Here is a 25,728-nt window from a genome sequence, read left to right as displayed (position 1 = left end):
CATGCCATGGGTTTTCATTAGCATAACACTGGGAGAGCACTTCACTGCCCTGGAAAACTTTCTGCTGTGGATCCTGTTCATTGGAGGGATTGAAAAACTGATTTGAAAAAAGTGATGCCTACTTCTATACAGCAGAATAATTAAATAACAGCTAGAGACTTCCTGACAGACAAATAATAGGAATGATATTTACAGTTCTAACACTGAAAGGAGTCTGTAATCCCAGTTTATCTATTCAGGAGTTCAAGTCACGTCCTGTGCTCCAGTCAGCTGGAGCCAAACTAATGCAGAAGACTAACCAGCTTTACTCACTTCTTCTTCCAGCTGGGTTAGTTTCTTCCAGTTCTGTTTTTAAACATGTTTCTCTTAATGTGAACTCAACTTATGAAGTGTGCCCAGGTTCATATAAATGTCATATATCCACCTCAGGAAACACAGGTTAACCTGAGAAGAGGGCACTGAGCCGTTTTCCAGGCAGAGGAGGTTTGCAAGAAAAGAGCCCATAATTCCAGGAGGAGAAGTGTTGGCTGACTTGGAAACATTGGCAGTGGGCTTTTTTTTAGGACTGTCATCCCCATCAGCACAGTAAGAGCCTTGGGAGCATGACACAACAAGTGCTGCTATAGCCTGAGCTGATGTTTTTCAACTGGGGTCACAAGGGACTTACGCTCTCAGAGGGTCAGGCAGAGGGAGATGCACTGAGCACATGGCAGGGAAAATAAATTCACACTTAGTTAGCTGGGCAACAGCTCATCTCTGTCCAGTTTGCAAGGAAAGAAATTTATTCCTATAGTAAGAAATATACTAAAAGATTATTTATAAGTCAGGTGGATTTTTTCTGGAACAGTTGCAGCAATAGTTCCAGCGATGAACAGAAAAAACTCAATCTTACTTGAATTTTCCCTCCCTCTTCATTGACTTACAAAGCACAGCAAGTTAGATTAGAAACTGCCCTATCTGCAGAGCATTTCTGAGCAACCAAATTTTATATTGAAACTGGAGTAGGCTGGAAAAACTGTGAAATTAATTTCTCTAAACCTTTCTCTGGTGCTTTGGGAAGATGTCACTCGGGAAAGATTTATTCTCCTGGGAAAGCTTCTTTGTTTTCTAAAGGAGCAAAAGCTTTTTGTACTTTTAACATGCACCAAATAAACCATTCCCTGTGGGTTGCTATTTTGGCTAGCGCTAGGTGTCTGACCACATGGATCATATTTACACTAGTAAGTTTAAACATTTGTTATTTACAAGTTCTCTAAGCCTGCATTATAAATAGGGGCAACTTCTGGAACGATTTGATGAAAAGACAGGCAGCAGAATGGCATGCTTACAGTCCTGCATTGTCTACACAGCATGAAGTTACACAAGTCTTTAAATACTATTAGCACACTTAAAAGTACAACATGGACAGAATATACCACCTTAGTGGTTTATAATCTGCACCAACGCACCTGATAGCATGGGAAATGAGTCCGCAGTGCAGTATGCAAAGTGCCTTGCATGCAGCACAGATCTCTTTATACCAGCATGGTTTTAGAACCAGCTGGCTGCAAGTGGACATTGTGTCCTGTGGTGGGCCCCCTCCATTATTGATGAGCTATTTTATGTATTATGCAGTACTGTAATGAAGATGCAGTCTTTTGTCTTCCCACATTGTGTCCTCTGTGGTGCTGGGAAGTCTTGGGGCAATATTATCAAATAAGACAGTCACTGCAGCGTAGAAGATGAATGCAGCTGACTGACTTTCCTAGCAGTTACACTTTAGTGCCACTGAAATATAGAAAGATGTGGGACTAGTTGGAAAAATTCTAATGAAAAATGAACTGAATATAACATCACAAAATTATACAAATAAAACCAACTTGTGTAGACTTTCATCTGAAATCCAGTTCACCATAATCTCCATACACAGCCTGCACTGACACAAATCTTGTAAGTACTTAGGGCATCTAACTTGGAGAGCGAATGTATGCTATATGCTGCCAGTTTATCTGTTGTTTGATGAATCAATGCTTTATTCTCCTATTTCTTCCCTTATTTTGGAGGGCTCAAAGTGCTTTCCAAAGAATTTCCTCCCAGCAATACAGAAATGCAGTCACTTCTGGATGAGGAAAAGAGCAGAATGACTGAAGGAATGGAAAAAGATCTCAAACTCTGAAGAACTTAATCAAATCCATCTATGGGAAAGGGGGCTGGAGAAATATATGTCAAATAATTCACAATGGTGGAAAGAAAAGCCAGCAGATCTGCTAATCAGAAGAAGAGGAGTGAGGAGCAATCCTTCTTAGTGCCAGAATGCCCCCCTCGTAGTTAAAGCTGGGTCTGTGAAACTCCGTGTCAGAAAGCACGAGGCTGAACTCTGCACCCTCCATGACCTATATGTCTGTATTATGTGGTCTGTGAGCCAGAGCAAGAAAATGGCTTTCTTACAAGCAAAAAAAAAAAAAAAAAAATCACTATTCATTTTCTTCAAACCTCTCCCCTACTATTTCATTCTTGCCTGCAACTTCTCCTTTCTTAGTCAGAGAAGACAGCTGACCTCTTTAACTAACTCTGCAGCAATAAGGCTTTCTAGAATGCAGTATTTACATTTTAAAATATGGGGGGTTTTGCATTGCAAGTCAACAATAACTATCCAAGTCCCTGGGGCAAAGACATGAAAAGAAAAGCAAAAGCCCATGATACGTTATATTCACTATGCCATAAACAGCATTTACCAGTAGGTTGCATAGATCAGACTCTCATATCTACTCCAAGAGATACCAAGCCTTTAAGCCATGGAAGCCCAAGATGCCCTCAGAGCTGATCACGTCAAGCCACAAAGCCAAGCCACTGCCTTCTGTGGCATGGAACCATAGAGGTGCTGTCAGGACCCAGCAGGGAAGCAAGGACAGTGTCTGAAGTAAGCAAATAAGGAAGAGAAGAAATGAAGTCATTCTTCTGCATGCCCCAAGCAATCCGGGAAGCACTAAAGGAGACAAAATAGTCTCAATCTCCCTGTCAGTCAAGTGTAACCACTCACCGGCAGAAGCACAGAGTGTGTATAGGCTCTGTTAAGCCCCACAGAAAGAGTTACCTTCATCACGGGCACCACCAGCTTTTCTACAAAATTATGCCAGGGAAGAACTTGCCCACTTTAGCTTACTGATTTCCACACCTTATGTCTTACTTCAATAACCATGCTGTGCTGCCACAGGTCACTGCATTCGTTAAAGCTAAGAGGATATAATCCCTGAAGAACATGAACCTTATCTGCTTACCAAACATCAAACAGCCTGCAGGCAGGATCTGTGCAAAATGCCTTTCCCATAGTATCAAGAAGGGGTGATGCTCTGTCTCCAGTGTAAGGAGGCTGCAGGTGACAAGGTAAGCTGGTGACACTCCTTGCACCAGGTAACTTACGCCAATAAAAGGTTTGGCTTCATGAAGTGAACACCCATGAAAGAAAAGCAATTTAATGGCAAAGTCACTTGTCATATTAATGGTCTTACTAAATGACACCATTAAAGAACCATAAGCAACAGATTGGTAATGAGCAAGTCAATATTATCATTTGCTCCCATTTTGCAGGCTGGCTCAGGACCAATTCTTCATTTTTTCTTGTAAAGGAGAGCAGATTAAAGAGACTTACATGGAAATCAAAATAATTAGGCACATAAACAAGCTGGCAGGTAAACAATTGTGATTCAGTGAGGCAACTGTCAACCTTCAAAGAAAGGATGGTACACATTTGTACTATTACTTCTTTTTAGTCTTATCTCATTTCAGAATACTCCTAACATGATCATTAACATCCTTACAAAGTACAAGACTAAGCTGAGTATGCGTTCAGCTTCTGCAGTGCAGGGCTTGCTTCACCCCACCCTGAGGACGCACACTGGGAGAGGCTCCCACCACAGCACTGAGAAACTTGGCCACATGTAATATGGCCAGCCCTCCCCACGGGTAAGAGTATGAGTTCATCCACTGCAGAAATACAACTACACATCAAGTTGAGACTGTGGCTGTTTTCCCCAACTTTCTCAGACTTTGGGATATCACACTCCTGGGAAGAATCCCTCCGCAGGGTTGATCTTGACAGGCAACCCAGGTTAACACAGGCTGGATACAGGATCTGATTCAACCATTAAACTGTAGGCACTTAACAAAGCACTCAGTTCAGTTTTCACTGATGCCCCCTGTAAGCAGCATAGAGAGATCAGCACCTGCAGTGAATGATCTCTGATAACATAGTCTTTTGTGAGGAAGTGGGACAGTACAGTAATTCTCAATGCTAGTTTATAACTGTATATTCATTTGAAGTGACTCATTTATTTGAAAGTCAGCATGGCCTAAAAGTTATTTCTAGCTCCCCAAAACACGGACTACTATAATTTCTTTTAAACTAATTCAGCCTAACGCACCATTCAAAAACCCACACCACTGCTCTGCAACTGAGACTAGTTATTTTGCCAAATCTTACAGAACCCTGACTCCACGTCTGCTGAAGGTATGATGCAGTCTCAGATTTTCTGCTGTAGTCTACCATGATTAATTTTAGTCTATGCAAGTGGGTGGTAGAATGAAAGGAGAAGCAGTCATGGAAGCCAGAATCTGTATCCAGCAACAGGAAGATTAGCAGTACCTAAACACAATATCTCAGCAGGGAATATATGAAACAAGTAAACATTAGAAATAGCACATATCAAATAGTGTGTGTAGCATATCCCAGTCTGTAGAGCTAGCAGACAGATAGGGTATTCTCTACAATGAATGTGGCAGAGGGAACCTCTAACACTCCGGGTTTGATTGAGGGTTTTATTAGCGTGTAAGCTGTTCTGTGTGTACAAAAGCATTCCTTAAAGCCCACATCCATCTGCATAAGCACATGAGCAACTTTAATACATGGGTGCGCAGATATAATACATACTTTCTTCCCTAATGATTTTTCCATGTGAAAAAGCAAGCTCTAATGTACCATGTAGGCAGCAGAATGGATGGAGCATGCAGGCAGTGGCAGTGCCTGAAAAGATGTATGGATATGTGTGTTTATGTGAATTCCTATTTGCATTAATTCATACCCACAAAAACTTATGGGCTGTATGAGCCTAGAAGAGCAGATCTGAAAAAGCATTTTACACCTTATATCCGCTACGCACTTCTGCTGTCAACTCGCATGCTGAGATCATTGCAATAACCGGGAAATTTATTATGATATAAAAGTCCTCAATACAATCTGTTCTCAATGTGTAGCTAATGTAATTTTAAAGATAAATATTTATATAAATAATTTTTATTGATTGATACAACTGATAAAAATGCATATTTTGTGAATTTGTTTTATGGAATTAGAGGTTTTTTTAAAAAAACAAAAAAGCTGAAATTCCCTTTAAACCAAATTTCAGTTTTTTACAAGCTCAGCTGTACAGACTGGGACAACTGGCAATCTTTGAAACTTTTAACACTTTATGTATGAAAGAAAAAGGGGTTGTTAAAGACTGACCTGTTTTTTTCCTAGAAAGAAAGTAGGAAATTTTTGCATCTGTGCCCCAATTCATGTTTGTCTATGTGACAACTACAAGGTTTAAATTCAAGCTCTTCAGCATGGGGTGGATCTTATGTCTGTAAAGCATCTAACATACTTTGGTGTGTAAATGAATAAAAGAATACTCCCCAAAACGCAAATTATTATTGTCTCTATATTCATAAAGAAACCTAATAGGCTTTTCAAGTACACAAATATACTTCCTTAAAAATTCCTGTTGTTTTTATTAGGAGTAGCTAACATAACTAAAGTATCCACTTTAAGATAGTTTCTTTCATTTTTAGCCTAAGACCAAAAAGTCCTTATCTTGAGACTTGTGTTTCAACAAGGCACTTGCCTGGAACAACCTCAAAATCCTGTGAAAACCCCACTCCCTTTGACAGAAAGAGATGGATGGGAAGGAAAAAAAAAAAAAGCACAAAACACACTTTAGGGCTTTTGGAAGAAAGGCAGACTCATCATAGACAGTAAACCAATCACTACATCAAGACCATAGCTGAAGTATCCGAACATTGGGAGTCTTATCTGGTGGTCTGAAAGGGTTGAGCACATATGAGTAACCAAAGAGCTCTGCACTCTTCAGACTTGAATGAGTTCAGGACTAGTGAGTGTTAGCTAGATTTCCTCCTGAAGTCTCTTGCTGTGGCACAACTGCAGCTGAAAAGGTTCAAGCTGAAGAAGTCAGAATTCAGTTCTAAATATAGCTCAGAATTTAAGTCATTTATTGACTTTTGATTTGTCAACTTAAGAGGATGAACAGAAATAGCAAAAGAAATATACAAACTTTTATATCACAAATACACCTTTTAGGAAGGCATATTTTTGTACTGAAGATTATCAGGAGACAACCCCTCTCTAGAGAGCTGCCCTTCATCACTACTTCAGTGAAACCTGGGTGGCAGCAAGTGATGCAAACCTTGTCTCACTACATTTTCAAAGGGAAAATAGGGCTGTGGTGTGTATTTTGCAGGAAAAAAAGATATCACACAGGATTCTGCCCCCAGCCCAGGAGCTGCAGAAAGCTCATAGGTGTGTAACTGAGGACAGAACTTCATTCAGATACTGCAGACCAGAAACTGGTTTCCACTGAGACACCAGGACTTCATTCTGGGCCATTTGATGCAGTAGCATCAAGCTACTGCAATGACAATTTCATGTAACAGTAAACTTCACAAATTTCAACTACAGTCAATATGGTACTTAGGAACAACATCAGTCAATGTCCAGAGTACAAGCCTTTGCATTTTACCGTATGAAATAACTGAGATACCACACACTCCTCTTTTTGAATGCCAGCTCACAAGAGCCAATGGTTATAGATGACACCGAACACACTGGAAATACCAGCTCTGAGTCTTACCTTATAATATGTTGCTAATTTAACTCTAGCTTCTGCTTACTGAAAGATATATTCCGCCATCTTACATGTAACACAATGCACATGCAGATCCACATAAATCAGTGGGCTACCTGCCTGCTGAGGCATTCCCACATAACTACTGATTTCCTATCATGAGTTAAGGCACCACGAGAAATTCGAAGGGAGGTGAGAAAAACCTCAACGCATGTATAATGCATACCACAGCAAATGCTGATCAAAAGGCGGTCTACCAGAGACTAACTTTTTATATATCTATATATATATATATATAGATATAATAACATGTTTTATAACGGCATACTATGCAAGACAACTGGGCCAGGTGATTGATAACAAGCACCGTAAAATGTCACAGATTAATAAACAGCATAGTGGCTGCTAACTTACCTCCATCTTGTGAGTTCATGATATTCAGAGCAAACAGCATTGCATTGGAGAACGTGGTGGCCTCTTCTTTGCTTGCAAAATTCAAGCCATAGACCTGCCGTGCATCGCGCCATTGATGAAAGGTAGGTGTTGCTTGATTGTACTTCAGTCCTTTCACAATTGAGTAATTAATCACTACCTGTGATTTGAAACAGAGGAGTGAAAATTAAAAATAGTTCTGTCTTCAGTGGAGAAAAAACCCCAACCTTTTGGTAAAGGTTAATTAAATTGGTAGAGGCAATTTGCATGGTAGCTCCTATATAGCTGTATGGTAAGGCAGTCTGTATTTCGATGACAGAAGACCCACATCTGGGGGTGAGATTTACAATGGTTCAATTCAGCCTCAGGGGCTTGCAAGCTAGTTTTGCAAAATCTATTACCTGATTGTGCTTTCTAGAGCACCTCTGCAGGATACAGCTGTGCGAATACTGCAGACAGATGTCAGCAGCCAGTGCCAGCAGCTGTTGCCTTTTTTTGGAGGGTGATCATGCACAATTGTCAGAAAAAGAGCCAGAGAGAGCTCTTGGCGCTAACCCTGCCATACAGCAGACAAATGTTCGACTACTCATTGCACCAGCTCTGCTCTCCTCCTCTCAAGTGCCTGATCACCACCAACTTCTTATGTTGAGAGAGGCTTTTTTTCTCAAATCAGGTAGGCAATGACAAAAGCAGGTAACAAAACACTTCCTCTCTCACCTCTTCCCTTGGTGTACATGCTATTAATTCCAGGTAAGAGGTGACTGAGGTTGAAGGATGTTTCTGCATGTTTTGATTTAATCTGCTAAATACAGTCATAGAATCACAGAATAGCTAGGACAATGCCCTGTTTATCCTGGGGGCAAGGCACATGGAACACCTGAGCTCCAACCAGAAACCCACAATGCAAAACCCCCAAATGCTGCTCTAGCTGAAGGTGGAAAGGTAGAAGTGTCCACTGCACCACTAATAGGCCAGAAGGACCCACAGCAGAGACTGCACCCCCGAGATACCCCTCTGTGGACTGACAATGGCACTCTATTGTGATGCAAATTTAAGAAACAAAATGACAGGAGAATAATTATTCTCATAAACAGGCACAGACAACTTGCGAACAGAGAAGAAACGGAAATAGAGGCTCCCTCTTCATCAGCCAACACAGGCTGGGGGCAGAAGGGAACCAGGGACAGAGAAACTTAGAACTATGAGCAGACACAGTCTGAAGTTCATTATTCAAACACAGCAAATCTGGTTTTCAATATTTGAGATTGTCTCTACAAATGGAATTATTTTGACTGGATTTTTATCAAAGCCAGAACAATCCCACAGTTTCTGGTCCTTGCTGAAAGCCAATCAATGGAAATCTAACTAGTCTGTATGGCTCATCTGTAAACTAGCCAGGCTGGATAGTGGTAGAAGGAGGAGGAAGTAGAGGTATGCAGGAGGAGGAAGAGGGACCTTGGTGCACACTGTCAGGGAGCTTACTGTTAGGGCAAATCTCACCATCCTGGACTTGGTAAGATGGGAGCAACAACTGAAGACAAGGGAACAGAGAGCCAGTAATGAATAAATGCTGTACACAGCATTTACTGATACAGGTGGACCCCACACATCAGAAAACTTACAAATACATCTTTTTTGCAGTCTGATCGACCAGTACTTTGGAAAGTTTTATTGCATCTAAGAAACTCCCAACATATTTATTTAGATTAGCAATATTTTTGCTAGATGACTGATAATTCTTCTCAATTATAAAAGCTAGTTTTAAAACTAATTTCAAAGATGAATGACTCCTACCTCTGAGATTTGACTTTCCAGTGGATTGCTAATTCAAATTGTCAGAAAAACATTGGACAGTCACCTAATACAAAAGCAGCAAATTGTTCTTCACACAATCCTATTTTTGAAAGATGACATTGTCTCATTTATATAGTTAATATGTCTGATAATTATACTATATTAATATATAAAAAATATGGAAATCAGCAATGAAGCCACTATTCTAAGTAGATAATTACAGATATACTCTATTTCTATACTGCATTTACCTACCTGAGCCAGCATTAAACAGTGACAGCAGATAGTCTTTGAATACTTGGTCTAGCTTTAGGTATAAATTATCCTGATGGCTATTGAACACTCAGTATCTGGTCCAAGTGTTGCTTTCAAATCAGTTAAGTTTCCATGTAAATGCACTGGGCAGCAATCAGAACTACACTGTTTTTTTCGTGACATTTCATAGAGAGATTCCTGATCTGTGATCCACAGGGAGATGCAGAGCAGTCTATATTTGGTATGCAGGTTCCTAACGGTCCCCTGAAAATGGGAACCACATTGCCAGCATGAGGCATGGAAAGCCACCCACTCCAACCAGAATGATGCGGAAACCACCTTGCTCTGATCACTGAGCAAAGCCATGAACTCTCTCTTACAGCTGACAGCTTAGATAGTCCTTTTCTCTGGAAAAATGGTGACATCACCCCCATTCTAACGCTGAGCACTGGGAGAGCCTGAACCAATGATGCTCACAATCAAGAAATCTTTGGAGTATCAAGTAGACTCATGCCCGGATTACTAACCCAACAGTTTTAACATATACCAATTTTTACATCTCCCTACCACTTCCAAGCAGCTTAAACAAGGGAAGGCACAGCTAGTACTTTGAGGAAACGTTTAGAAAGACTGTGAGCTTCTGCCAGGCTTTGCAAAGTATTTCTCACCTAGTGAAAGAATCTTCTGTTTCAAAGGACAGCGCTATTAAATCCAAAGAGCACAAGAGAATGTAGCGCAGTTTTAAAATGAAAAACAAAAACTGCAAAAAACTACGCCAAAACCTGTTTGATAGGAGTCAGGCAAACTGTTCAAAATTTGCTTTCCTTAACATTAACCCAAGGAACTGAGAGAATCCCTTCTCTTCTGAGGGTTTGATCCCTTCAGTTGAATAAGGACAGAATTTGAATATTGACCTTCAGTAATCATCAGGATGCCTATACATGTAATACCTTGTTTTCAAAGTCAAAACAGAGAGTTTAAAAATGGGAAATGAAACATAAACCAGCCAGAATCTCATGTTATTTCCTTTGGCTACTGTTTCTAGAAAATAGAAAAAAGAGGAGAGCTTCTGCTGTTGTTAAGAATGAATGTACAACGGTATTTCATACAGATGATGTGGAGACTCTGCAAGCCACATGATTATAAATAATATAAAGTGCTTCAGAGCAGTAACTAAAACAAAGAAGGTCTCCCTGTTTGGATCATAGGAGGGTTTTTACAGGTGTTTCTAAGGGACCTTTACTCTAAAGCTTCATGTATTAGGATGATAACATCTGCCATGCTGAGCAGACCAACAATTCATCTGGTAATCTTCAGCTGTAGTCTATAATAGATGAATTGAAGAAACTCACTGGAAATCTTGAAGAAATAAGTAATGGATTTGTCTATAACAAGCATTTCTTCCTATAATCTTCACCTGGAGTTTGTCTTAAAAGATGAAATGTGACATTTTATATGCCTATTTTTTTCTTTTCCACCCCCTTTTAGTATTTTCTATCCCAAAACACAGTAGTCTCACTACTGATAGAAATGTCTGTGTTATTTTGAAACCTACTAAATTCTGGATTTCAGTGATCTTGCATGGCAAGGAGTTTTACAGACCAGTTGTTCATAGTATTAATATGTTGACACCTTTCAACGTTCCTATCAATTTAATGTTAAAAAAAGATTTGCTTCACTTCTACCTGGTACTATCTATCTTTCACTCTTTCATCTCAGTTTCAAATGCAGGCTCTCTGGGGCAGGCAAGGAATTTTGGGATCTATTAAAAAGCTCAAAATCAAGAAGCTCTTCCCTATGACTGCAGTTCGCAGACTGCTGAGTTGTAAGTTGTCAGCAGTGATGATGGTGGTGGCTGACAGGACTCACAAGAATGGGGCTAGAAGGGATCAAGTTGGACTCAGGTCTGCATCTGAGGTGTAACCATAACCAAGATCACAGGAAGAGCTCTTACACTAGTCTTACCACCCATACTCTTGTTTATCAAACTGGAACAAGACATTTGCCTGTTTCTCCAGAACATGAAATGGTTCACAAGTTTGGTATGAGCTTGGGGCCTGCTGCATTGCCAGAGTTCAGACTCTTCTCATGGAGAGCCATACTGTGGCTGCTAACAGAAGAAGGATATGGTGTAGCAGCTAAAACCTGATAAAGTTGAGGCCAGATTCTTCATTTCCATAAGCAGGCCCAAACCTGACCAACTTCTGATAAGTCATAATTAGCTGTTTATAATTAGCTCTCATAGCTGTCATAATTAGCTCTTTATTTTTCAAAAAAATGTGGTTTAGTTTATACCCCAAGAATGCTGTCCCTGTTGCAGTTTTGGCTTCAGCTCAAATGTAAAATGTCCTACCTTCCCCAAGGCCCTGCTTTTACATTCACTTCTTAGCCACATCAATACACCAAACCCTCAGGAGGAGATATGATTCACTTTTGACTTGCACCCTCCTCCCCACCTATTTGTTCAGCACATGCCTTTTGGTGATGAGATCATGCTGAGCAGAAGTCACTTGATGTAAGACCATAACTTTAAGCCCTCGGTTGATCAGGACTCTGAACTGTGGAGGTACGGCTTGTCAGTTAAGCCATAAAGATGGGCCACTTGTGTGTTTTTAGTTCTGTGAACTTCTTGCGTTATGACAGAAGCTTCACCTTTACAACAGGCAAGGTTACAAGGACAGCTGGCAAGTTGCAACAAGAGGGTGAGCCATTTGCTTGTGACTGTTGGGCTTCGAGAAAACGAAGGCTGCAAGGAAACATCAAAGCTCATGATATGAAATGATTGTAGCACTGATCCGGCCTTAGCTTCAAACCAGTTCTGGCCTCTGTGGCTACTTCAAAGCTTCAAAAGTCTATTTCTGGCTTTCTGAAGATTACCATTCATGTCAGCATGAGTCTACGCAAATGTGCACATTTGTGCAGAGCAGAAAAGGGAATTCATGTACCCCTGGTCTGTAACAGCACTGCTTTTGCGTGCAAGCATGCGATAAGCATGTCACCCACACACAAAAGGAGAACAAGAGGTTGGGTGACCACTTCCTGGTGATGAGAATGACGCTTGAGTTGCCACTCTAAAACCCGTATTTCTTTGCAGTGAACTTTTTAGACACCGTCAGCTAGAGAAGATAAATACAGATAAGGTAAGCAGCATGTGAAGACAGTATCATAAACTCCAACAAGTGCACCAAAAAACCAGCTAGAAAACAGAACAACAGCTAGACAAAGACAATAAAGGAGTCAACAGAAAAAGACGGGGGGAAAAAAAGAGATGAAAGTTAAAGAGTGGGGTGTAATATAAACTAACAAAAATTAAAAGGGAGACATTAAATTAGGCAGGCAAGGGTGAATTTATAAAGATTACTCTGGTCTGCACCTTGCCAAACAGTATACAGTAAAACTTAAAATTGTTCCTCTGTGGTATTGTTGTGTGATGTTTTTTAAACTAGTTGCTTAATTCTTGAAAATCTGTGCAGCTTCATTATATGCCAAATCACATATGATTGGTCCTTTTCAGAAAAATACGGCTTTCCTGGCAAAGCAACAGCTTTTACTGAAACCTCATTTTCAGTGTGATTTAGCACAACCTGAGAGCAAGCATGAAATGGCTTGTAGAGAATTATTTTAACTGAAATTCATTTTTGTTCTCATTAAATGCAAATACTTAGCAAGCTTATGATTCCATGTGAGACTCATATAAAATATACTAAGTTCTGAATCTTGAGACTGTCAGAATGTTCCTTTTAATACTACTATGCTACGCCACCTTGAATTCATAATACTGTTTTTTTTTTGTAATCATATTTAAGGTGAATACTTTCTTTTAAATGGTTTTAAGTGACTAAGATAAACTGTTTGTTCAAGGGAGGAATTTTAGTCCTTAAAGTCTAGAAAAATATATTCTTCTATCTGTTCCTTCTGAATTGAGATGAGTTTTAGATGGCATGCAGCCTCTTCATAAGCAGGAACATTTGCAAGCAAATGTAATGTTAGAGTTAATGCAAAGCATGTTTAAAGTACAGATCAAGATTTGACTTTTTAATATATCCTACTTTTTAAATTGTATACTTTGATTAAGACAGACCTCTAGTACATAGTATCCCTTATATATATATATATGTAGACTTTATTACTTTTGTTTGTTTTACATTGCCTAGTCAGACCCATCTTAGATTGTAGTCACATGAAAATAATTTACATTCACCTGCTGTCTATGTAAAATGTATCAGCATGGCCTGTTACAAAGCAGCACTGGCTTTCACAACTCACTAAGAAGTCACTGTATTTCCCTTATTGTTCAAAATATTTTCTGTTTTTGAAATGGAACTACATTAATATATTGCCTTTACTGAGAAGCATAAAAGCAGTGGCAAAAGATATGGCAGATGTTTCAAAAGTGCACTGCAAGGATCTGAAAACCAATGTGCTCAGAATCCCCACCTATTTCTATTCTGCTTTTCCTTTTTCAAAATGATGACTGTGTATATGGACAGCATAGCGGTCATTAACACTTCCCGTAAGCAACCTAACTTTTCCAGTTGGCCCAAGCATCATTATAGCTGAGGGACATCATCTGCATTTCCATGAGCCGATCAGTCAATTCAACATCTGTGGCAGATGAGAGATGGTAGTGGCCCAGCTCCAGCTCTCTGCCTTGGCTTGCCCTGCCTTGCCCTGGCCCTGCCTGTCTCGCACTGATGGCAGCGCTCATCACACCTTCCCAGAAAGCGACACCACTCTCTGAACCAACAGGAAATCAGTTGCCCACTGTTTCCTGATTCTTCTGCCACGGTGAGGCTCGAGGTGAGCACAAGAGGCAGGCTGTCTGGGCAGAGGGACTGCCACTGCTGTACCAGGCTCATGACACCATACAGAGAGAGTCCTTGACTCTGACATTTCTGCTCTAAAATGCAAATGGCACTATAGTATAGCACTGCTACTCCACCCAAATAAACTTCTGTGATTCAGGGTCTATGCATGTCTTTTGGTTACAGAGCTTCTGACGGCACATATTGCCAGCAAACCTGCAAGCCAGGCTGCCCACAGCCATGCCATGGCAGCCCCAGGTTGAGCACAGTGCTTTGGTGGCTGAGCGGGGCCTGATCCCTGTTCTGATAATCTAAATCCCATTTAACTCCTTTAATACCTAATGAGGCCCCGCAGGCTTAGGCTGCCATAAATCAGATCACAGTGTGCACCTAGAATTTTAAAGTGCATTACAATGAACTAATTGCTTACCACAGCAATGCAACAATCACACGAGATGGCAGTGCAGAACGATTGCTTCTTTTTTATGGTACAAAAACAGAGCAGAAAGTAAGTCAGGTGGAGCTAAGAGCAAACCCTGCAGAATGAAATAAGACTCATTTCTCAAGCAAAAATGGAAGGGGAATAAAATTAAAATCTCTGGCGCATACCAACAGTTGTTTGCGAAAAACCACCAGTAAATCGCGATACATTCTGTGTGCAAAAAACCTATACAAAATCTGAGTAAGTGCTGTAAACAGACTCATAGGCATCTTGCAGGGAACAGGAAATGTTGCTAGACTGCATTAAGCATAGAACTGATGGTATGAAATGAGATCAAAGGTTAATTTACAGGAAACTCAATACAGTTACTCACTTGTTGATCTTGCAGTTTAACTCCAACTACCCTGAAGGTGTTAGTGGCTGTGTTGTGGTATATGTTGATTCTGCTGAACCCCTGCTGTCCAGGTTTGATTGGCACCCATTTCTTACTGGTATCGTCATAGACCATAACTGAAGCTCGGGCTTGGCAAATACTCTGTTCACTGGAGAGCAAAAACAACAAAATCAGGAAAAAAAACAGTGAATTTGCTGTATACTACTGAAAACATCTAAAGGAAAAGAAACCAAAAGAAATTATCAGCACTGTTTACAACATATGTTTCATAAGAGATCTGCTAATCCTTTGAGTGCAATCTCTCTGCTAAAGCTGGCTTGTATGTGTTCATAGAATTAAAAACCTCCAGCATGCTGCTGTTTTAAACTGATAATCTATTTTATTTTTTAAAATATTAGGCCCTGAGGAATAACCTATATCACTTAAATGCTATGAAAACTGTCCAACAGTATGAATGCTTCATTTATTTTATGTGCCTATTGGCAAGTGAAGCCTTTTGCATTTGCATGAAAACTTACCAATATTTTATGGCTTACTGACACAATAAACACGACATCCACAGCTGAGTTACACTTTTAAAACTGGAAGCAAGCAGACCTTGAACCAAAAGCCATGTTAGGTAAACTGAAGAAATCAATTATGTTAATCCAGCTAACGCCTAATACCCAGACACACTGACGCACTTAGAAGTCCCAGAATACACAGTGCAGAACACACAGGAACTTTTTTTCCCTTCATTCCAGTAGCAAAGAAAGTGGGAAAGCAGTATCCACAAATGTCTGCATTATTTTGTATAGCATTAATAACTATTTTTCTTCTGTTGACTCACAGTCATCAGTTCTTTACCTCTTGCTTGCATATTCGTGACAAACACACCTATACTTGATTCATGCCAAAACACACCCTTGCATGTGCAAGAAATGCCACTGGCAAATACTGTTGAGCTGACATGTCAATACGGACCAGGATTTCAAATTCCCACTTTCCTGACTTCCCAGTCACTTTTCTTATACCAGAAGATACACGAGTTCCTTATACAAAGGAAAAAAATGAAACCTCCAAACTTTGGAGATTTGAGGTCTTCAAATATAACAGGGATTTTCAACAAGCAAATAGTGTATCTTGGGCCTAAATAAAACTGTTAAGATTTAAGACCTGCAAAAATCATGACCATCCTATTAACTTTAGACCTATATATTTACATACACCTCCCATCCTTAGCCCAAGCCATATTAGATCATTTTCAGCAATGCAATGTCAAGCGGTAATCTGCTTTGCACAAAAATCCCTTTTTTCCCTTCTCTTGCATATATGTCTTTGTTTTGGCTTTGCCTCAGTAATGCCTCACTAGCACACAAAGAAATGAATTAGAAGCTCCTGGTTGATGCTAAACTCCTGTCCTGGCTGCACTGCCACCATGCCAAATTATACCACTTCTACTAACTGCTGCAAACCCAAACCCACCCAACCTCATCACTGTCATCCTTTTAATGAAAAGGAGCACATTACTGTAAGTATTAAGAGGATCTGGGTAGATTACAGCAGCAATTTTCAATCTTTTCTGATTTGTGGGTCTCAAAAAAGATTTCCACAGCAGATGCATTCCCCATTGTACAAACTAAAGCCTACCGACTCTGGCTTGTTTTACCAGTCACTTCCCATAGCCTCCAGGCAGCCCACAGATCTCCAGGCTGTGGGTAAGAGCCTGAAAACTCTTCACAGTGTTTACTGAGGAAGCAACTACGCTGACAATCATCTCCCTAAAGTACAAGGAAATAAAATTCAGAATAAATTGTATTTTTATACATAGCATAGAAACAGCTAGATTGTGGCACTGGAACAATATATCCAGATCAGAAAGACTAAACATTATTTTATTATATTCTTCAGAATTTGTAAAATCAGGCTCATCTACTGTTTGCTGCTGCTTTGTTACACAAGATACCTGGAGAACAGCTGTGGCTTTGCTGATACGCTTAGCAAGAAAATACCTCTCCCTCCCTATTCTAAGGTAAGCTAATGTCTCGTGGCAGCTTCTCCATATCTGAAACTAGCAGCTGAGGGATTTGAGCTCACTTCAGTCCACCTAATCCTCCAACTGGTGCAAGAACCGCAGACTGGCAGCAGCAGCGGCACTGCAAGCATCCTCCAGACATGCCCAGGGATGCTCAGTCAGCCTCGGATTCACACATGGGGAGGATGGGAGGGACATGCACCAGCAAAAAGGCAAGTACATGGGATTAGCTTTGCCATGTAGAAGTGCAATGGCTAAAATTAATCTCTGATGCGGTCCTGTGGCTGGATGGTGCCCATGAGGTGCTATCCTCATGGGTGCACTGTGCTATCAGGTGCCTCATGCCAGCTCCAGCACCAGAGCTGGTGGGGGGATCAGCTGCCCGGGCCACAGCAACCCCCTGCCCAGCAAGTGTGAAGGCTCCCAGGAAACATGGTTACTGGGAGAGTCACACTTGGTCAGTGTGACACCATGTCCTTCTCCTCAAGCCTTGCTGGTCACTACAAGCCTCACTGCACTGAAGTAACCAAGAGCACAGCACTGGTTTCATTAGAACAAGCCTGGGACTCAATGTTGTCTCCATTTCAGATGAATTCTGGAACCCACAATTACCATGGGCTCCTTAATTAGTCAAAATTAACTAGATTATACCTACTTACAACAAAGAGAATACACCTAACCATACAGACATTATGGCCTTATTGTGATGCTGTTCATAATGCCATATCAAGATTCCAGTAGATCCAGCAACTTTGCCTTCAAAATTTGCTGTCACTAAAACTGCAGCAAAGAGCCCCTCTACAACCCCATGGCTGAAATATGGATATAGAACCCAGGAGTAATATTTAATGCACGACAACAAATTGTTACTGTAACATAAAGCAACACATCATGCTCAATCCCTGCTCTCTCTGCAGTCAATGGAATTTTTTCATCATTCATTTAAATGGAAACAGGCTTAAGCCTGTTACTTGGCCTCGAGTGAAATAACAGAAAGGAAAATAAAACAAGTACAGCACAAGGGGAGTCCTTTCCTACAAAGCACTTCATCAATCTATCAAAACCTAACATGCCCCCAGGAACCCATTGCTAGCCTGATGTCTCACCCTAAATGGAGGTGTAACTCTATGCCTGAAGACTCTTTACTCGTTCTACCCACAAAACGGATAACTGTCCCACTGCCACTTTAAAGGACCTCCCTGAAAACAGCTCAGAAAATGTTCCTCTTGCAAAGGTCAGTGAGAATCAATCTATTATTCTCTGTGGAGTCTACCATTTTAAATGTAATCCAGCAACAGTGGTTTCAGGAAGATCCAGCAAAATTGTTTGTTATTTTTGGGACTATACACCATTGATACTTACGCCAACTACACAAAACAGGTAATAAATATGGGGTTTAGTCACACTATTGTTCATAGCCACAGGCCTTCTCCATGAGAAGAGTTTGGCAGGTATTAGCGTTCATACACAAAATCATTATTGTAGACTTCTAGAAGTTGCTTTATTTTCCTAAGAATATACAAAAGTTACTGAAAAATGGATATGTGTTGGAGAAGATCCATCAGGTTCCACATATCATGCCAAATATTACTAACTCTCCTAGTTCTTTGTTATGTTACGTTAACATGCAAGTGGTCAGACTCATCTGCTGAGTTTCCACTACAGGCAATTTTGTGTAATAAAGATAAAAATTGCATTGCAAAGGGAACTTAATTAATTACATAATTGTTCAGGTTTATAAATAACATCTACTGCAACGTACTACATTTTGCTCTAGGGCAGATGTAAGACATCTTACTCAAATGTGGAGGGGAATGAGCTCTTCTAGGGATGTCTTACATTCGAATCCTAATACCCACCCTTATTTATTCTGAAAGCATTTTCTCTTCAGTGCTTTACATCTGTGGGATGGCAAACCTCTGCACCAGGACCACTTGTTTGCCTGAAGTTAAGGCAAATCTGTTTAACTTCCTATCTGATAGAAGCAGGCTGCACTGGGAAATCCTTTGTTCACAGCTGGTACATAAAAACCAGCATTCATTGTTGAGATTTATTGAATATTGCTTCAATATTATGAAACTATAAATTGAAAAAGGAGAAGTGTTTACACATAATACTGTTTGCTCAATTTTGTATAGCCCATTTTCACAGTCTCTTCTGTTTAGGATTTGTCTTCACAAATTAGCAGCTTAGCTGATCTGGAGTTAATCCTTCCTGGAAGGGTTAGCTTTGACCCTTCTTTCTCAGCCCTGGTGAGAGTGGACAGCCAAGCACATGCTGGCCACACAGATTTGTTTTATCCTCCTTGTACTGCTAGCTATGGCACCAGCAGCACTTACAGCCCCAAATGAGTCATGTCAAGCTTAAAGGTTCCAGTTAATATACAGAGACTGCTGCACTTGGGAAAGCAGTCAGGGGCAACAGACACTGCTGAAGTGAAGATGGCTTCATCCAGAAATTCTCTCCTCTTCCACCTTCGCAGAACTTGAAAACTGCAGTTCTTTCTTTCTGGTTTTTAGTAAATTTCTGATTATCAAGGTCTAATAGCCATAAAGGAGCCACCAAGGAGTATGGAAAAGATAACACAGGGAGTCTTAGGGAAAAAAATATCTGTATCATGAGACTTAATGGGTTTGCTTGGCTGACTGCAAGTAGTTAAATATGAGGAAGAAACGCAGAGGGGCATGAAATGACAGTAATGATTGTGGAGGCTGGGAGTGGGGAAACCATGGACCAGGACTAACTAACCAACTTCATGGTTGAATATCAAATTCTGTGGGCTCAACTCAGGCATGTCAGCTGGACCAGGAGACTTTCACTACCCTCTGTATTTACAGACACAACCATTTCCTCAGGGCAGATATTCACTTAGCATTGTGAAAGCTCCCCTGAGAGAAACCAAGCTATCATGCTTTGAACCCATTATGGATTTACCTTGCTTCAAGCTGCTCATGATTCTCTCACCTTCAAACAAGCTGTTTTCTGGTATTCTTAGCTGCTTTTACAAACATTTACCATATTTTTTTATTTCCATTTCCCATTCGTCCACCCCCCCAACCTTTAAATGATTAATAACTAAAATTTTTTTGAACTTATCTAGTAATCTTTATTAGTGTCATAAGTCGATAATATTCATAACATAATTAATACAATTATTAAAACATAATAATATTCACACAGAACATGTGAGGTAATTCACAAACCATTTAACACATCTCACTCTACGTGTCCACTGAGTCTGCCTACATAAAGTCACAGTTGTGACTTTTTTCTTGAACCACACATTTCTGTGGTTAAACCTGGTCTGCAAGAAATAGGTGCTGGTGCTGATTTAAGAAGCTGATAGAATTCTCTCAATGCCAGTTTAAACAGCTAACATAAATACAAAATCTGGTGTACAGGGATGTGTGGTCTCTGCTAACTTCAAAATGACAAATGTACAAATCATGTTTCTGCAGCATTTAAGGAGTACCACAAACTCCAGTGGACTAATTTGCTAAACATTTCCATCAGTTTCACTACAGTAAATAGTAATGACTGGGATGCAGGGAAAGTGTTTCAGAAGTAGTCTTTACAGAAACAGGTGGACACTTTTCTCTGACAACTGGATTTACAGAACAAAAAAACCTGGAAGACCCTCTGCACACAAGTCAGTAAGGCTCATATAGACCATATCTGAGATCCAAGCTCATTCGGGATAAAACCTGCTGTAGTGCAGTGGCTCTCCAGCTTTCCCACCAGAGATTCTCTGCCAGCTTGCCTCATGACCCCATTTCTATTTGGGAGCCTTATTTCTCCAACACATCACTAGTCATACTTGTGACTCCTTCCGGGACCTCCTATTTCAAAGTCTACTTCTCTCTGCAACCAAACTGCAGGACAGTCGGTGTCACCATCGTTCACTCTACCTCTGTCCCAGAGTACTGAAGAACTTACACCCTCAGCAATGCAGCAAAACCTCATAGTGAAACAACAGTACCCAGCCACTTGATCACACCAAAGGACAGCAGAAGCCCATAGGGACTTTACATCCAGATGGGAGCTTTTAATCCTCAGTGACACGCAGACTCCTGAATATTGTCTAGCAGAGATTTAGAAAAATAGCAGTCACAGTTTCATATATAATATGGATGTACCACAATGACTACCTCCATTTGCTTTTCTGAGTCCCACTTCCTGGGATCCCTTGAAAAACCAACCCAGTTGGGAACCAGTAGTCAGAAGTCCTCAGCTGGCACTCATTCGTGGTTGCCTGCAGTGCTGCCCTTGCCCAAGTCAGCCTGAAGTGAAACTCAGCTCCCAAGGGAGCTGCTATTTTTTGGTCTCCCACCCATCTTGTATGTACACATTGGAGACCTGCCTTTGGTGCTGGGCTTTGGCTGCATTGCCAGTGGGAGATGAGTGTTTTGCACTGAGCATCTGCTGCAGGTGACTGGCCATCACCTTTCTCTGCTGTTAAACTCCAGCATCTAAACAGTTCAATATTAAATAATTACAAGAAAATAGTGCAAAAATAAAGCCTCCTTTATAAGCAGCTCTCAAAACAGACTGATGCTATAAATAAATTAATGACACACCTGCAAGATAAATACATATTTTACAGAGCAGGAAATGGAAACACTGGTACCTACAGCATTAACAGAAGCAATATGAACACCAGTTCACCTCCACAAGGAAGAGTATCTAAGAGCTCTTTTTTTTCTGCTAGCAATAAGACATTCATTGTGAATTTTCCCTTATTACACTGGCATACCCAGTGGGAATTCCCTTGTCCAGTATCTGTTGCAGACATCTACTGCAGATACTTCAGCTGCAAACCAGAAAAGAGACAGTTTGTGCAGCACCCAGGTCCCACACTAAGCCAGGACTTTGGGAGACGAGTTGCTAAATTTGGGAACATGCATACAACCTTGGCATGCCCAGAGAAACTTGCATAACCTTCTGTCACCCCTCAGTGCTCTTGAGCATGGGAGAAATGAGTAGAAATACAAAAATCAGGTATGCAAAATGACAGCACGGGGGAAGAGATGTCCCACCTGGGCCTGAGTGTCAGTCCAGAACAGCTCTGACCTCAGCACCACCAGTGAAAGTCCTCAGGGAGCCCTGACCTCTTCGTGTCTGCCATGGCATGTAAATAGCACATCTGCCAATTAGTGGAGATTTAAGGCCAGCAGAGTGGCTGCAGATTGATGCCCTTGTAAAGCAGCACATCTGCTTAGGTTGAGTTCCTGAGATTTTGAAACTACGCAGTGGAGTTAATTTTAACCCATCACTTTTCTGGTAGGTTTTGCAAACTGATGCGGAAGAGTGCGAATGATTCTAAGGGGAACTCCAGCCATCAGTATCTCAATATGTTAAAAACATGCTTTAAGAGAACTGCTTTGCAAAAGGCACTTCATGGAGGAAGTGTAGTAATTCTGAGAAGACTCCCAGAGCCATGCCATGCTCCAGGAAACATGCCCTTCAGCTGTCACCTGCTCCAAAAAGGTAGGGTTGCTGCTGTCTCCTAATGGAGAAACTCCACTGCTCCAGTAATGCTTTGATTCACACAACATTTCTTTCTGCAATGAAGTGTGGTTCACTTTCAGATTTTGCATACCACCTTGAAGATATACTTTGGGAGTTCCTAAAAATAAAACCCAAATAAATATTTAGAATTTCCTAAAAATTAATCTAGCAAATGGCCTGGGGAAACACCATCAACCCAATTAATCAAAACCAGTGAAAAAGCAACTTGACTAGATCGGATTGCTATTAATATAAGCTACTTTCCCTCATATATTTCCCTTATATTACAGAAAAAAACCCAAGAAGTAACTAATCTTGTAAAATACACTTTATTCAAAACCCAAAACTGAACTGTCAAGTGAAAATACATGACTTGGGCTCTCACTCGTGGGCTAGCCATATCCATATTTCAGGAGAACAGTACCTTAAACAAAGGTTTTGAAAGATCATAATCATTAATAATCAGGAGAGGCAGACTCGTACATGAGTACAGGAAATCAACATGAAGATCTTTCATTAAAGCTAGAATTGCTTTGCTTTGGTTTCCCTTCAATCCCAGAAGAAATGCAAATAAATCTGTGACAATTCCCCTGGAGCTCACAGAGGCAGACCAGGAATGAAAGAGGATCACTCTGTCAAGTCAATCTCCCTCACTGCTAGGGGATGCATATTAATGTAGCATTTCCATAAAAGCTTAATTTCCATTTTATACAATTATAAATTATCTTATGAGGCTATAACCAAAACACAGACCTTCTGTATTTATGACAATATACGCTCTCCTTCCCATCCAGTCACATTAACGCTGGTCAACAAATTCCCTGCCTCCCTGCTCGGTCCCCAGATACTTACGTGCCTGCCATCTGAGGAAGACCTGGTCAGGTAATCCTGCAGGAGCGTACACTCAAACCCAGCACGTGTGGTTAAAGCAAAATAGACTATTTCACCTGATTACTGAGAAGACAAATTTGGCAGGGAGACAAGCCAGGAGTCTCTATGAAGGCTTATAACCAAAACAGGAAAGGGAAGCACTACTGAGAGAGCAGAAGGGCAGGAAGTAACGCTTGTACAGCATGGGCGGGGAAGGGACTTTAAAGAAGAAATGCATTCTTTTTTACAGCCAATTTAATGAACAAAAGTCCAAACAATATAGATTAAGATTAGATGCACCACCTTTGCCTCATTGGTGGCATGGATATTAAAAACATTTTGCTTATTTTCTCAACGCACAGGTTCACTGTCCAAGAGAAACCAAAAGCAAACAAACCTCAGACAGAAAATATCGCTATCATTCATTTATGGCATGGGCGTTTGCACGCTGCAGAACCAAACCCAGGGCCTCCCGGTGGTACTGAGGGCCCCCTCCTGCCTTGCAGCCAACCTGGCATTGCCCACCAGCTGGCTGGGGTCAGCTCCATCCCCAGACTTGAACTGGCACATCACGGTGCTCAGGACACTGCCTGCTGACTCTCATCTCCCATGAGATGAGATGAGATGAGATGAGATGAGATGAGATGAGATGAGATGAGATGAGATGAGATGGGAGTTGCCTTACATCTGGCTAACTTCAGGTCCAGCCAGAGCGAAAGCTTTTTTCTGGTTGCTCTCCAACCCTACGATCCTACTTGGGGCCTCACCATAAATACAGAAACTAAGAAACACATCTTCACAGAAGGAGGCAGTTGATCAAGCAGTTTATAGAAGGACATGGGAGAAATCTCTAGCATTTACAAAACAAGACAAAGTTTGCCCCACAGGGTATGCAAGCAGTGCGTGCCTGGCCTCCATCACCAGCAGCTGGGAGAGCCCATGTGGCTCAGCAGCAGGCAGGCCTTCAGCCAGCTGGGGCACCTGGGGATAGCAAAGATGAAACTTTATCATGCGTCCCCTGCCTGCCTGTCCCATGCTAAGCCTCCCACAAATGGCAGATGGGATTTGGCCTGAAGTAACCACTGTGGAGGTCATAGCCATAAGCAGGAGGATACCTTATCTCACAGCTTCTGCTGGAGATGTGCCATCCACTGCCACCTTTCAGACAATTCTGTCCACCATTCTGTCTTTTTTTAATGGAGTGCCTTGCAAAACTAAGCCTCCTTGATTGCACTGTGCCTGCAAGAGACTCCTGAGATACTACAAACTTTTGTTTCAATCCTGCCATGAGCTGCCCACATATGTGTTTGCATGCATCCACATTCCCGTTAACAAGGAAGTTGGGTTTTCCTTGCAATAATGCTTCCAATCTCCTTTGCTATCTCTACAGGCTGTCATTTGCTTGCTCTGCCACTCTATTAACTGGGTATTGTCATTTGGCTATCACAGAAAGATGGCCTAGTAATACAAATCAACTTTGCAAATTTACATCCTTTACCTTAATACCACTTTTTAAATTCACATTGATTAAGAAAACACTTCTGCCGTGCCACTACTTGAGCACGTCATGGTGTGACCCCAGTAAGGTAGTGCAGGATCAGCACATGGAAGGAGGGAGGGTTCCCACTCACTTGTGTATCTCTACAGCATGTTTCTGAGCCACTTTCTGCCCACCCAGATATTGCATAAACCAGAAACCGGCACATTACCCAATCTAAATCCAGTTTCCCTAATTGCGGTGCAAATGAACTAACTCCCTTCTCTAAACCCTTGCTCAAAATCTTATCTTTCTCACCTACTTTGACACCTTTTGCACATCTGCCCAAACTTGACCACTAATGACAGTAAAACCTGAAAAGGCCTGAGAAGACCAGTCCTCAGGAGATTATACAATACCTCATGTCCTTGCAGTGGTTTCAGAGTGCAACATACACGTGAATAACCTTAGATCCCCATTTAATATAGCAAGAAGAGAGGAGTGTATGAAATAGGCTTAATTTGGCAGGGCACACCAGCTACATAAACACTTCAGCACAGTTTCTGTTGGGAGAAAGGGCTGCAAACGCCACTCTACCTGAGCAGAGGAGCAGAGTGCTTTTCATGTTCTCTAGTTTTCCTGTTACAAAAGATCACTTCTGTGGTCTAACTGAAAGATCTGCAGAAACTGTTGGTGAAATGGCAGCTAGTGAAAACATGGGTGTCAAAATCTACTTGATCTCATAGTTGCTAGTCCATCACTCGTCCAGCTGCAGCTTCCGATTCCTCTGCAGTGAATCTCTGTACGACTGAAGGGTTTCAGTTTTCAGCTGGTGGGGGAAGTTTAAAACCCAACAGCAAAT

The 25,728-nt window shown here is 41.1% G+C and overlaps 1 protein-coding gene across 1 annotated transcript in view; it reads right to left on the bottom strand.

Moving 5' to 3' along the window:
- EVL (Enah/Vasp-like) overlaps positions 1 to 23,510 on the bottom strand; it is an 80,658-nt gene extending 57,148 nt beyond the window's left edge. Inside the window, exons 1-3 of the mRNA XM_080619445.1 lie at positions 23,372 to 23,510; positions 14,977 to 15,145; positions 7,290 to 7,467 (exon numbers count right to left, since the gene is read on the bottom strand). Of these exons, the coding sequence (XP_080475571.1) occupies positions 7,290 to 7,467; positions 14,977 to 15,145; positions 23,372 to 23,382 (358 nt within the window). The 5' untranslated portion in view covers positions 23,383 to 23,510. The remainder of the gene's footprint in view (positions 1 to 7,289; positions 7,468 to 14,976; positions 15,146 to 23,371) is intronic.
- Between the last annotated feature and the right edge of the window lie 2,218 nt (positions 23,511 to 25,728).

This window comes from Psittacula echo (genome assembly GCF_963264785.1).
Source record: "Psittacula echo genome assembly, chromosome: 5".
Taxonomy (NCBI): Eukaryota; Metazoa; Chordata; class Aves; order Psittaciformes; family Psittacidae; genus Psittacula; species Psittacula echo.
Note: the sequence above shows the minus strand (reverse complement) of the source record. Positions and strands in the feature narration are given on the sequence as shown.